Source organism: Lycorma delicatula, chromosome 1 (genome assembly GCF_047948215.1).
Source record: "Lycorma delicatula isolate Av1 chromosome 1, ASM4794821v1, whole genome shotgun sequence".
In the NCBI taxonomy this organism is placed as follows: domain Eukaryota; kingdom Metazoa; phylum Arthropoda; class Insecta; order Hemiptera; family Fulgoridae; genus Lycorma; species Lycorma delicatula.
The window spans coordinates 124,851,835-124,867,794 of NC_134455.1; the positions used below are offsets into that span (position 1 = coordinate 124,851,835).

The window sequence follows — 15,960 nt, forward strand, 5'->3', positions numbered from 1 at the left end:
TCTGAGAAGAAAAGATTAGAAGCTTTTGAAATGTGGTGCTATAGGAGAATGTTAAAAATCAGATGGGTGGATAAAGTAACAAATGAAGAGGTGTTGCGGCAAATTGATAAAGAAAGAAGCATTTGGAAAAATAAAGTTAAAAGAAGAGACAGACTTACAGGCCACATATTAAGGCATCCTGGAATAGTCGCTTTAATGTTGGAGGGGCAGGTAGAAGGAAAAAATTGTGCAGGCAGACAACGTTTGGAATATGTAAAACAAACTGTTAGGGATGTAGGATGTAGGGGGTATACCAAAATGAAACGACTAGCACTAGATAGGGAATCTTGGAGAGCTGCATCAAACCAGTCAAATGACTGAAGACAAAAAAATGATTACATCTTATCATAAACAGGTATTTATTTCAGGACAAAAGATCAACATGCTGATTTTTCAAGAGGCTCACAATCTCTGTACATGTTGAACACCCCTCTTCCACCAACAACCTTTTGCTATGCTATGCTTGATTTCTTCTTCTCTGAATAGGTACAATGAAGACTACATCAGCTTTTTGTTAGTTTTATCTGTTGCACTGAACTGAAATTACCTTGCAGCAGTAAATTAGGGACTACTTGATTTGGTAAGGTTGCAATTCTACATATAGGCTAGCTTGAGGATTTCATTTTATATGCATAAAGGGTATAAAATACCCACACAGGACCAAAAGAATTCTATTAAAATCTATATATATATATATATATTACTTAAACTAAGATTAATTCATATTCTTATTATGGAAAAAACATGAATCTAAAACAATTACCTTGATTTAATATTAAAATAAGACTGAATAATTTGCCATATAAATGTTGTGTTTAATCCATTTGGTGGATTCTTAAATCCATCTTGTTCATCATAATAAATTTTTATTGCTTTCCAAGCTATCCAATATGCTAAAAACAAAAAAAAATTGACAAATATATTGCTCTAGAGAGTAATTTATTTATACAAATTTTTCTAATCGTACATTTATATATATAAAATGAAAAAAAATTGATAAATAAAAATTCATATATTACATACATCAATTTTTATTTATTTTCAATTTTTTTTCTGGGGAAAATGGTTAAAACACCTGATGTTCCACAAATAATTCATCTATGGGTTCAATAAAAATCATGTCAGCCATAGCACTTATTTCATCCATAACACTATGCTAACCATCTAATTTGATTGTCTGATAGAACAGCAACTTAAAGAGGTTCCTGTCCCATCAATGAGGCTGTGTGCCAACTGACATGGCTTCTTTAGAAACACTTTTCTCACCTGGAAATTGTAAAAATAACTAAACCTAAAACTGCAGTGCCTACCCGTACATTACTCCTAAAATCCAATTTAGTTTAAGCTCTGAAAGCTTTTTGTTTTTTAGTTTAAATGATTTTTTTGTAGAATGATAATATTCAAACAGTCCCCTGCTTACTCCTATCAAAAAACAAAATCTATTAGTTTACAAAATGAGATGAGAAAGATTTTTCATGAAACTAAAACTAAACAATAAGATTATAATTTGAATAACTCATTGCTGTCAAAAAAGTGAACTCTTTTAACACAAAAAAATGATACTTTAATGTAGTTTTTTTCTGGTATTGCTAACATACCAACATGAGAAAACAATTTTTATAGAATAATAATAAGTTTCTATATTTAAAAAAAAATCTGTAGGGGTAAAGTGTTAAGAAAAGGAGTTAGAACGTCAGCTTTCCATTCTTGTCAATAAATGGAAATAATTTCAGATTAAATTATTTGTTTATTTTCTTTTTTATTTGATTTACTGTTTTCAAAACATGTTTTTCTCTTTGTTTTTTCTAAAAGATGATATATTCACTAAGATTTAAAGAACAAACTATTTTAGCAGCAAAATAATAAATTTCATAACTATGTTTATTGTGTTTAGACTTGAATAAAAGCAAAGTTGTTCATAATAAAAGTTAAAAACAAGGAAGATAGAATACCTTATTTTTTAAAAAACAATTTTTTTTTAAGATATAGGAACTGATGTAACCACTTGTCATGCAGTACTCATTTTGAAAGACATATTACATATCAATGCATTCACGGTATATTAGGAAATAACTTTTGTTGTACACCAATACACCCATGGACGTGAGTGGTTTAGTGCATCCAATGCCTAACACATCTAATTAATAAACTAATAAAGAATTGGGTTAAAGTCTAAGTAAAAGAGTTAATTTAGTTTCTGGAGTTTCCAAGTAATGGGGCAGTTTCAGGGCTGGTGTTGATTCAATATAATTACAGAAATAGACTACAATATTCAGATGAGAAGGAAAAGCATTCTAAGAGAAATTAAAATATAATTAGAATCTATATTACATATCAACATATTTTTCTTTAATTTTCAGTCAAAAAAAGGTACCAATACACTCAAACACTATAAAATGTACAAATATAATTATTTACATAGACAATTAAAATCTGGCATACTTTTTAAACATATTCAATAGAATAAAATAAAATATTTTGTAAATGTATTTATTCCAAAATAAATATTCTACTATAAAAAAAAACACAAATTTCAATGAAAAAAAGTGGTTTATCTTTAATTGCAAAGTTTAAATGCGTAAGATATGTACAGTTAATTTTTTACTTGTACAAAGTAAAATAAATATTGCGATTGTGAAAAATTTCAGTTTTTACTTTTCAATGGATATCCATTTTGACAATCCTGAATCCATTTTGACTAGTTTTGGCATGACATCTGTACGCAAGTATGTACCTTGCATAACTAAAAAACGATTAGCCATAGGATGTTGAAATTTTGGATTTAGGACTATTGTAACATCTAGTCGTGCGCCTCCCCTTTTAATTACAATTGACTGAACCAAAAGTGTCCAAAAAATGCCCAAAATCCAAAAAAAATGGATTTAGAATTTGGATCTGCAGTAATAAGCTCTCATTGAGAGATTTTCAACGATATATCATAAGTGGTACTTATTTTCATTGGTTCCAGAGTAACAGCCAAATAAAATTTTAATTAATGAAATATTTGGATCTTACAAGGGGGAGCACATTGGTTCGAATCAGACTTAATCCTTCTTTTTAACTTTTTTTTTTTTTAATTTAAATATATTGATTTATCAATAATTATTAACCTGTGATTGTAAAAGGGTTTTTACAATAATTAATAATTCAATAAAAACAATTAAAAAGAGTGAAAAAAACATAAGTTAATAGTGAAATAAAATTTTATGTACTTTTAAAAATGTGTATCATGTAATTTAATAGGCATTACATATGTGTATACGTAACAGATTTGATGAAATATCTGATTATTTAATATTAATTGAAAATTATAATTTAGAATCATATTATTTTTGGATTTTCTAGTTTAATTTCGGTTTAATTTTCTTTAGTTATTCTAGAATTTCTGTGTAATTTTATCTACATAAAGTTAACTACAGAGTGACTGTAAAGTAGACCCTTACAAGAACAACATATATATATATATATATATATATATATATATATATATATATATATATATAAAGAGGCATACATTCCTGATCTTTAATCAATTTCAAAAAATTCTTATCTTTTAGTTCATTACTCTTCTGATATTGTCGGATAATATTCTCTAAAGTCAGAGATGATCATCATTTTGTTTATTTGTTTTTTGTTGCCAATCATTTAATCATTCTTTGGTTTGATATAATTCTTCTAATCTTAATTTGTTTACATGTTCTCTAGTTTTCAAATTTTCTGTCTCTTTATATTCTTCATCCTCGCTTAATATTTTTATTCTTTCTTTGGTTTTAACTTTTTTTTCTCTTTAAATTTATCATCTTCTCTTAATTTTTTTATTCTTCCCTTGCTCTTAATATTTTCTTTCTTTTCATATTCATCTTCTTGTCGTTTTTTGAGATATAATTTTTATGTTATCTTTCTTTTCCTGTATGATTGTTTCTTTTTCATTTTTGATTATTCACAAATAATCCAATAATAAAAACTGAATATTTTACACCATAAGGTCGAAATTAACATTTGTAACCAGTATACACGAGTTCACTAAACGGAATAGTTTAATTATTATTAACTTTTACTTATACGACACATTAGAAATCTGAAACTTTTGTTCATCAGCAACTCACAAAGATACGAATAATACAGATCTAGTGATATAAATAATAAAGAGTCTTCTACTCTATACTAATATTTCATGTAAGATTGTTGAATTAATAATTGTATCAATATTTGATGTTAATAAAAACTAATATTTCAGTAATTGTGTAACTGTCCACTTTATTAATGAATTGGAGGATCGTATCTCACTTTCAAATGAAATAAGTTTAAATAAAGTGCAGAAAAAATGTATATATGTAATTTAATAGGCATATAAGGATGTTATGTATGTCCATATCAATTTTTTTTATAACAAAATACCCTTTAACTTGATTTAAATTTCTTTATTATTATTACACAAGCAAGAACATAATCTTGCTTGTGAAAATTATTACGGCTACAGAAAGATAATTTTAAAATCATTAAGAAAATCATCAAAGTTATTAAAAACATGTGTAACAATTAGTACCCCAATATAATAGCAATATATATATATATATATATATATATATATGTAGGTTTATTTTGTACAAGCTCATTTAAATAAGTACATACAGAATAAATAGTTTTTTAGACTGTAGTTAAAAATTCAGACAGTTTATAGATTTTTTGCTAAAACTGCAAAAAGCAAAGTAAGCTGATGTTACATTGATATAACAATGAATAAGTAATAAATAAATATTATTATCAAAGTCTGATGAATATTAATCCATATAATAAACAAGCCATTTTAAATAATATTGCATATTACTTCTGATTATCTGTAGTGTTACTACCTTTTTTTTGTCAATATGTCTTATAAGTCAAATGGAATAGAAAAAAAAGAAAACCATTTATTACAGGTTTTCTTTTAATAAAAAATTACCTAACAAAGCAATTAGAAGAAACTGCAAATATTTATTACATTAAAAATACATTTCTTATGAAAGAAATTTTCATCTTTTGATAATAATTTAAAAATAAATGAGTAATAAAATTATAAATAATTTATTTACATGGAGTGAAAAAACTTAGGAGTCTAAAAAAATAATAGAATAATTAATCAAAATACACTATTTATAATTAACAATATCAGTTTGTCATGGAAATAACCAGGATTGAATAAGTTTGTTGAAGCATATGAGGTGTGATCTTTAACCAATAAATGCTTCAAAAGAACTATTTGTATTGGAGATAGAAATTTTGTAATATATACACATAATAGATAATGCATGTAAGATATCCTTTCAACCTATTTCTAAAGCAGCTACTCAACAACAGTTCTATACAACAATTTTGAAGTATCTTACCAGAACCTTCATCTCCAATTAAATGACCCCAACCCCCAGACTGAAAAACACTTCCATCTGGATTTATTAGAAGCGCATTAGATCCAGTTCCAGTAATCATGACAATACCACCTAAAGAGATTACAGAAAAAATACAATTATAAAATATTTTTATCACAAAGAATTAAATGCACTCAAAAGAACATACAACTGAGACAGCACAAACTTTAAATATATTTTTTTTAACTATATTTAAAATATAGTTTTAACATTCTAGTATGTTCTAGTATTTAGTATATGTTTAAATATAGTTATAGTTTACAAAAAACTATATCTAAATTCTAAAAACTAGTGGCCATTCCAATTAATTAATAATAATTATCAGCAGACACTATGAAAATCTATATATATAAAAATTGTGTAAAAGAGTAAACAAAATAAATCATAAAAACAAAAAAATAATATCCAATGTTACTTAACAAATAATATTATACAATGTATTATAATAAGGTACTAGTAATGTGTATAATAATATAATAGTAATGTATTAATAAAGTACTATAAAACATGCATTTTTATCCACGATTTAAAACAAAAAAAGTAAAAAAAATACAAATAACAGTTGCCATTCAATAGGCAATTCCAATAAAAAGCATAAGTTTAATTTTAAAACATCTGAACCATTTAAAACTCCAACTGAATTGTCCACCACTACTTAATGCATGCCTCTTTTATAATTTGGGTACATTATTTCAAGAAAAGTTAGCATGAGCCTTAAACCAGTCAAAGAGATATCCCTACCCACTAACAAAATGTTAAAGGTTGGAATAACAATTTAATATTTTGTGACTGAAAACTTTCACAAAAGGGTTTTTAACAAATTTAAACTTCAAGCAGGCTACTGGATACTGGTTTCAATCACTGTTAAACAATGAAGTAACTGCTTCAGTAGTGATAGAAGTTCTTCAATTATCCAATTATTGTTTATTAATTACTACTTTTAACCATTGTTTTTAACCAACTAATTCTGTGACCATTTTCCAAGTAATGCTATGTTACAGGTATCTTCTATATTTATAATGAATCAAAAGGAAGAAAGTAAAAGGAACTATCGGCAATTAAGAAATGCTATAAACAGAAAGTGTAAACTGGCGAAAGAAGAGTGGATTAAAGAAAAGTGTTCAGAAGTGGAAAGAGAAATGAACATTGGTAAAATAGACGGAGCATACAGGAAAGTTAAGGAAAATTTTGGGGTACATAAATTAAAATCTAATAATGTGTTAAACAAAGATGGTACACCTATATATAATACGAAAGGTAAAGTCGATAGATGGGTGGAATATATTGAAGAGTTATACGGAGGAAATGAATTAGAAAATGGTTTTATAGAGGAAGAAGAGGAAGTTGAGGAGGATGAAATGGGAGAAACAATACTGAGATCTGAATTTAAGAGAGCATTAAAAGATTTAAATGGCAGAAAGGCTCCTGGAATAGACGGAATACCTGTAGAATTACTTCGCAGTGCAGGGGAGGAGGCGATTGATAGATTATACAAACTGGTGTGTAATATTTATGAAAAAGGGGAATTTCCGTCAGACTTCAAAAAAAGTGTTATAGTAATGATACCAAAGAAATCAGGGGCAGATAAATGTGAAGAATACAGAACAATTAGTTTAACTAGTCATGCATCAAAAATCTTAACTAGAATTCTATACAGAAGAATTGAGAGGAGAGTGGAGGAAGTGTTAGGAGAAGACCAATTTGGTTTCAGGAAAAGTATAGGGACAAGGGAAGCAATTTTAGGCCTCAGATTAATAGTAGAAGGAAGATTAAAGAAAAACAAACCAACATACTTGGCGTTTATAGACCTAGAAAAGGCATTCGATAACGTAGACTGGAATAAAATGTTCAGCATTTTAAAAAAATTAGGGTTCAAATACAGAGATAGAAGAACAATTGCTAACATGTACAGGAACCAAACAGCAACAGTAGCAATTGAAGAACATAAGAAAGAAGCCATAATAAGAAAGGGAGTCCGACAAGGATGTTCCCTATCTCCGTTACTTTTTAATATTTACATGGAACTAGCAGTTAATGATGTTAAAGAACAATTTAGATTCGGAGTAACAGTACAAGGTGAAAAGATAAAGATGCTACGATTTGCTGATGATATAGTAATTCTAGCTGAGAATAAAAAGGATTTAGAAGAAACAATGAACGGCATAGATGAAGTCCTACGCAAGAACTATCGCATGAAAATAAACAAGAACAAAACAAAAGTAATGAAATGTAGTAGAAATAACAAAGATGGACCACTGAATGTGAAAATAGGAGGAGAAAAGATTATGGAGGTAGAAGAATTTTGTTATTTGGGAAGTAGAATTACTAAAGATGGACGAAGCAGGAGCGATATAAAATGCCGAATAGCACAAGCTAAACGAGCCTTCAGTAAGAAATATAAGTTGTTTACATCAAAAATTAATTTAAATGTCAGGAAAAGATTTTTGAAAGTGTATGTTTGGAGTGTCGCTTTATATGGAAGTGAAACTTGGACAATCGGAGTATCTGAGAAGAAAAGGTTAGAAGCTTTTGAAATGTGGTGCTATAGGAGAATGTTAAAAATCAGATGGGTGGATAAAGTGACAAATGAGGAGGTATTGCGGCAAATAGATGAAGAAAGAAGCATTTGGAAAAATATACTTAAAAGAAGAGACAGACTTATAGGCCACATACTAAGGCATCCTGGAATAGTCGCTTTAATTTTGGAAGGACAGGTAGAAGGGAAAAATTGTGTAGGCAGGCCACGTTTGGAATATGTAAAACAAATTGTTAGGGATGTAGGATGTAGAGGGTATACTGAAATGAAACGACTAGCACTAGATAGGGAATCTTGGAGAGCTGCATCAAACCAGTCAAATGACTGAAGACAAAAAAAAAAAAAAAAAAAAAAATGAATCAAATGCTCCTTTATTCTAGTTTTAAACTTTCTTTTAATTTGCCCAATGTATTCTAAACTGCAACTGTTGTCTTCACAAATAAATTTATTAATAACCACTCTCTGATGGGCTTAGTTTTATTTTTTAGTGTTTCGGAGAACAGAAGCTAATTTCCTAGATAGTCACATAGTAATAATATTAAAGATGTGATTTTACAAAAATAATCTTTACCTTGTTAATACACAGAAGACAATATGCAATTTTTACCTTTGGTTTCTCCAATCCTTATTATGTACTGTTATGAAGTAAGATTGTTTTGCTGTGTTTGTTAAATTTTTTTTTATTCTTTCCCATACGCTGTTAATGATCCTTTTAGTAGAACAATTGAACTCAAGAGTATTGGTAATAAAATTCAATTCTCTTTGCACACCTCCAAATCAAGTGGTATCCAACTTGTTATGCAAACTACCATTTTAAAAGCTGCCATTTTATGATGCAAAGAATTTTAGTGATAGACTTATTTGTTAGTGCATATTTTTTTGGTACACATAAAAAGTTCTTTTATTTTCTCTTTATTAGCTAATTTCAAATCCAAAAATGGGAATATCTGTTCACTTTCAGTTTGGTAAATAAATTTAATGTTTTTTATAAAAATCATTATTAAACTGAAAAGAGTTTTGTTTAATGCACAAACCTGCTATCATTATGCACTTCTCTATTTTATAGGAATCAATAGATTGGGTGAGAAATCAATCTTTTATCCTTGATTGAAATACAGTGCAGTCACATAAATCACCAATCTGTAAAATTTCATCTTTTAAATGATTAATCAGATCAAAGTTATTTTTAACAACCATTCTGCTAAATATTAATTATTAAGTTAGTAATTAGTACTAAGTAATAAGTTAGCACTTATTCCGTAAAACATGTATATACTTGATTTACGTATTTTTGGTTGGCAATATAATTTCAAAATTCTGGATTAGAAATAATTAATTAATTAGTCTCTTCCTTTTGGAGTGCTACAAATATTGCACCTGCTTATAACATGATTAGGTTCAATTTATGGTAAAACATTAAGAGGTTCTTATTAATTTTAACATATAATTCCATCTCAAAAATGTTATGAACCCTGTTTTTATAATAAATATTATCCAAACAAAACAGGGTTACTTTTATTGGTTTTTAAATTAAAAACATATTTTTGTTTAAGCTCATTAATGAAATTATTTTTGTTTTCCTTCTCTTGCAGTTTGGTTTAGAATACAGATTAATTTTACCTATTTCAAATTTCAAAAACCTTCTAATTTTGGCTTTTTCTGTTTCATCAGTTTTTAATATTAGTTTTAAAATCCACAATAACTTTTTTTAATCTGCCTTAGCATGAACTAAGGTGAAGCCTAAATCATTAGAAAGTAAATCCATATTTTTTTTTAACCTTCGAGACCACTGTTAGGTATTGCTTCAGAGGATGAGATGAATGATAAGTTTTTTAGCGTGTGAAAATGCCATGCCTGACTGGAATTTGAATCCATGACCTCTGGATGAAAGGCCGAGACGCTACCATTCACACCACAGTCCGGCTAGAAAATCCATCTTGTTATTAACAAACTATACAATGAAGAGAGATTGTGAACCAACAGATTTTTGTAATTAAAACCAGTTTCAATGTTGAGTTCATTTGAAACGTGAATTGAAACTACTCTTCAAAGGGGGTGACAAGGACCCCACTGTAATTCTTCTTACCGTCCTCTGATGCTTTTGCCTGTAGTAGGTAAGGTTTTCGAGAAGGTCTTATACCTCTGCATTAATAGTAGGTTGACTTCTAACCATATGCTGATGTACGACCAGTGTGGTTTTTGCCCTGGCAAAAGCACAGAGGACGCTATTCTTAGAGTAATGGATTTGGCTTCGACCAGCGAGTGCAAATATGTACTCGGCGTCTTTTTGGACATATCCAGTGCCTTCAATAACTTGTGTTGGCCCACTGTCTTGTTTCAGTTGCAACAGCGTGGCTGCATGTAAAATGAGATTGAGACTCTCTAGAGCTATTTCAGCAACAGAACGTCCTTCATGATGGCGGCTGGAAATAGGAAAGATCCTGTCAAAAGGTTGTCCACAGGGCAGTGTTCTAGGTCCACCACTCGTTTGGGTCATTGAGTTAGACTCTCTAATGTGGTTGCGGATGCCCAGTGGCTGCCGCATCATGACTTATGCCGACGATGGGTTGCTGCTGGTCGAGTTTAACTCATGTGCTGAGAACTCAGAGCGACACGAAGGTACTAAGGTTGTGAAGTCTTCAGCACAAGATGGTTTTCAGTGCGAAGAAACCACTATGATACTTCTTAAAGGTCGTCTAGCCCGACCCATCACCCGGGGTCATGATGGACGGCTTTCCGATTAGGTATGTCACCGTTCAGAAATATCTGGATGTCATCCTTGATGAGAGGCTTCAATTCAGGAAGAACCTTCAGTTTGTTGCAAGGATGATTATTGATGCCTTCTTTGGTGTTCGTAGAGTCATCCATCCCGATTGGGGTTTGAATTATCGTACCATGCGTATTCTTTACCAATGTCTGCGAGGCCATAATGTTGTACGCTGAACCCGTCTGGGCTCATCGTTTACGGTTCCAATGTTATAGGGACATTTTATTCTGAGCCCAGCGTCTTCTATTGTTAGCTGTTGTCGGGGCTACAGAACTGTCTCGAGAGAGGCAGTCTTTGTGATTGCTGGCATAAAACCCATGGGCATTCTAGCTACGGAACGTAGCAAGAGGTATGTTTTTAAGAAGGGGCGCCTTCTTACTAATGGGTGTGTGCGAGAGATTGAAGACCAAGATTTTGACTCTTGGCAAGTTAAGTGGAACGATTCTTCTACTGGTTGATACACATATGGTATATTTCCAAATGTTAGGGAGCTGCAAGCAGCAATTAGGTGGGTCTCCCTCAATCGGTACACAGCTCAATTCCTTTCAGGACATGGTGCATTTAGGAATAGTTTGGCTAGGTTTGGTTTGGCCGATTCGGGCTTGTGCCTGGACTGTAGGGTCGATGACACTGCGGACCATTTCCTTTCTTGATCTGAAAGTCAACTGAAAGACTCGCAGAGAATGGACTATCATGGCTGGCTTCCTCCATTTCCTCGCTCTGAGCAGAACGTCTGAAGGGGTATAATAGAGTAGCACCCTGGGTGACTAGGGACCGCCTGGGCAGTAGATTGGCTGGAGGTAGGTGTGTTGGCATCGAGCCACCTATCCCATGCTGGATTAACCAGGTAAAGTGACGATTGAAGTGGTTTCCCAGTCCTTTCTTCACTGAGCCAAACAGAAAGTAATATGTTGCATCAATATGCAACAGCCTACCAAGCTCACTAAAATTAAGATAATAGCTCTGAGAGTACCATCAATATAGTCTCTATTCAGTAAGGTAAAGTGCATTCTTCTTCAAGACTGCTTCCTTAAGATGCATTCATTAACAACAATCAGCATACTAAATAGTAAATATGTACTTTTGCCAGTTTAGTATTTTGCTGTCAGGTTTGATGTTAGTATAATATGTCTGTTCTATTTGCTGAAAATAGATTTTTACCAGGATTGTGCAAATACAAAATCCCATTGGGGGGCTTCAGATTGTAAATAAATGTAATTTGTTTTATAAGTAATTCTCTTTTATAATAATTTTTAATAAATTTATAATTTCTGAGTGTGTCTTGATATCATTTGCTGACAAATGTATTACATTATACATTTATTTATTAAAAAAAAAAAAAGAAATAGCAATGATAAATTGATAAGTTTTTGATTTAAAATATTAAATGCATTTAATTAATACATTTTTAAAATTTATATATATGTGAGTGCCATCATCATTGTTAGTTCGATAAAAAAAATAAATAAATAAATTTAAAAAATTTTCAAATTTAAAAAAATCTGTTTAACATATATATATGTTAAACTATATTTAACTATATTTAAAATTTTAATTATTCATCACAATTATTTAAAATATATATATATATATATATATAAAAATTCCCTGATAACGTAAAGAATCCAACGCGGGATCGTAAATCTAAATAGGTTCAGCCGTTGAGCTGCTACGGTGGAACTAATATACATAAATACATACACCTTAAATACAGTACACTCCTTTTTGGGCAGATATGTAAAAAGGCCGACTTCATACTGAACAGCAAGCGAAATATAGCACTGACCACTGAGTCAGTGTGACTACGATGCTGCCAGCAGCGCCGCCGTAATCGAGATCTCTGGTGCCCTGTCGGTAATTCGCTCCGGTAATAGCCAAGCTATACCCTGTTAGAGACTTCGACGGCGCTGTTATATTTCGCTGAACTGTTCATTCGATGCTTTCGACCACTGTCTGGGCGGTTTAATGATGGACGTATGAACAGAGTAAAACCCGTCTTGGTAGGAGGCGATTTAACGCTAAAAACCACTAGTGGGGCGGAGCGGCGCGTGACCACCACGGTTGCGCTCTCCATGAGGCGATGGCCGCAACCTGGATCAAGCCTGAGTCTAAGCCTATTTGAATCAAGTCGACGTCCCTAATTACAATAGGGGCGAGTTCACCACTTAATCGATGTAACATCCTTGAGACCTAGCGGTTAAATGTTGACCACTAGTGGGAAGTTATGGAGGACGAGGCGCTGTCAGATCACAGCACGATTCTGTACGCTATCACACCTTCTGAGAGCAAGAAGCATAAGGCTCCTCATCCGGTAATTAGACATGGGGTTTTGGATTCTATTCAGGCCAACTTTCTGGCGCGCCTCGGCGATATAGACCTCACGGACCACTCGGGCATTATAGCTGATGCTTTCAAGGAGATTCAACTAAGCCGTCGAACAAACCTGGGAAACTGACCTGTTGGTGGATTGCCGAGGTTGACAGACTAAGACGATCTTACATAAACGCCATGCGAAGACTACAGAGGGACAATAGGAATAACAATATTGAGCTCCGTGCCTATTGATGGAACAAGCTCAGAGGAATAGACAAAATATGAAGTACTAGATCTCCATGATCAAACGGCTGAAATGAAGGGAACTCTGCGATGCCCTTGACGAGGATATCTGGAGAGACGGCTACAGAACTGTTACCAGAAAATTTGGTAGGCGTCTTCCCATTCTTGATGCAGGGCTACTCTCTGGAGTTGCACAACGGCCTTCTTTCTTCGATGTAGTGAGATGACCACGAGGAAATAGCTATCGTTGATATCCCCCTTGTCATCACCAGAGTTTTTTTTGTTTTTGAGGGCGAAAACCGCTTTCACGTTATCATCACCCGGAACAAACATATTATAAGAAAATAAACTAAAAAAAGACCTATAACGAGACTAAAACAAAAACAACTAATATCACAGCAAAGTCTATCTCTAAAAACTCACTTAAATCTAATATCAAAGTCGGCAAACATAAAAAATACAAAATTGAAATAGACATATATAATTTAACGAAGTCTGAGAGGAGTGTAAAGGGCATCTTCTAGGATAGCAAAAAGATTATAGAGTCAAGGTTAAAACTATAATAATAATATTAAAACGAAAAATATTTTAAAAAGATAATCACTAGAATAAAATATACAGTACGGATAAAAGAGTAAAATAAAATCAAAAATTGTCTCTTGGTTTAAAATGGCAAACTTTAAACTTTATGAAGAATGTTGATTCTCCGTAAAATTAACTACACCCGATCTAAAATCTTCTTCATGTTGCCCAAGATTCGGTGAATGTTCCTTGGCAATTTAAATTAACGTAAGACTGCATAACATATGCAATCCACAAGGATATTCTACACACTCCAGCAGCAGTTACATCGTATACGTAGGGATACGTATACGATGTATATGTATTTTCTGACATCAGGTATCCGTGGGTAGCTTTGGTGTGTCCTAAACGCAATCGGCAAAGGACCACTTCCTGTCGACGAATTTTTCTACATGAAGAGTCCCATGGTAGCACAGTATCTTTGATGTGTCGGAGTTTATTATTTACTGTAGTAATCCGGTTACTTTGCCACTTTTTGCGAAGAGTGTGTTTTACAGAATTAAATAAATCGGCAGAAGTAACATGAATGTTGAAAGACTGTTGACTACATGCTTTTTTAGCAGCGGAATCCACACTTCCATCACCCAGGACTCTCACACGGCTAGAAATCCAGAAGAAACTCACTTTTTGTTGACGATACTTCAACTCTGTGATTGCATTATAAATTTCGGTGACGTCAGAATGCCTAGAATACAAATCTTCTAAAGCATGGAGTGCACTACACGAGTCGCTACAAATAAGGTTGTGAAGGTATTTTCAGTTAATGATATTCAAAGCTTTTTTGATGGCGTATCGTTCATCAGCGTAGACACTTGAAATACTAGGAAGACCAAACATATAGGTTCTGTCATTAACAACAAATACGCATCCAACGGTATCATTTTGTTTCAATCAATCTGTGCATACTACTGCATCTGGATTGGTCTTGAAGAGAAATTATTAAAACATTTGCTAAAAGACAATAATAGTCGTTAATTTTTTATCGTATACGGCAGGGTCAAAATTAAAATTTATGGGGTTCAGTCTCCACAGAGGACATGAACAGGCATAGGTTGGAAAAATTGAAGGTGTATCAAAATGTAAAAGATGTAGTAAACGCCGGGTACAAACAACACTGGTGCCGTATAATGTGGATGGTTCCCACACCATTGTAAATGAGGGTTCGCAAGGACTGCGTTAAAAACCTGACCACCACAGAAGAGGTCGTGGTGGACAGTAGTAATATCAAACGCGGGAAGAGTCCTGGCTCAGACGGAGTGCCTTGGAAGGAGGTCCAGCTTGTTTTAAAACTCGCTCCTTGGTGCGTGGTTGATGGTTTCAACTATCTCATTACAACTATGTCATAATCCGGGAATGGATTCCAGAGTCCTGTAAGTCATGTCGACTTGTTCTCTTCGGGAAAGAAGGGAGACCCGCCATCATTTAGGCATCATTTAGTCTTCTTGGTCAGGCTTTATGAGAGGGTGCTGATTAACAGTCTTAACGAAGAATTGGAGGCAATAGGCGGTCTTAGCAATCTCAAGTTCGGCTACCATAAGGGAAGTCAACTGTAGATGCCATATCTAGTCATGAACACCATCCGGGAGGCCAAAGCGGGCTCGAGGTACACGCGTTTGATAACGGCTGTGTTTTTATTCGACATGAAAAATGCATTTAATAGTGAACCATTGTGCCGATGTTCCGGATATTGAGGAGTCTTGTCGTCAGTCCATACCTCAAGAGGATTGCCTAGTGTTACCTCTCCATTGGCGACGGGTAGTTCTGCCGAGGGAAAGGAGCGGATCGGGTTGAGTTGCGGTGTTCCACAGGGGTCAGTGTTCGGGCCAACGCGCCTGAGGAGATCGGCCTCAGCTTTCTTCGGAGAAGAACCAAGTGGTCGTAGTCTCGGGCAAGCGGAACCTGACCCCGATTACATCTGTTGTTGGTACCACGGTATAGTCTACCCTACCCCTGCAGTGAAGTACATCGGATGTGGATAGATAAAAACACCAAGTTCAGAGGCATAGTGAAGTGTTCGTCAAACTCGAGAAAATGGCTGCCACCACTTGTCGGATAATGGTAATTACAGGGGTTCC

At 32.9% G+C, this 15,960-nt stretch overlaps 1 protein-coding gene across 1 annotated transcript in view; it reads right to left on the reverse strand.

The window, feature by feature from the left end:
• The window catches only part of LOC142321874 (N-acetyl-D-glucosamine kinase-like), an 84,842-nt gene that overhangs the window by 12,737 nt on the left and 56,145 nt on the right, over positions 1–15,960 (reverse strand). The window contains exons 5-6 of the mRNA XM_075360346.1: positions 5,406–5,516; positions 803–932 (exon numbers count right to left, since the gene is read on the reverse strand). Coding sequence (XP_075216461.1) covers positions 803–932; positions 5,406–5,516 — 241 coding nt within the window. The remainder of the gene's footprint in view (positions 1–802; positions 933–5,405; positions 5,517–15,960) is intronic.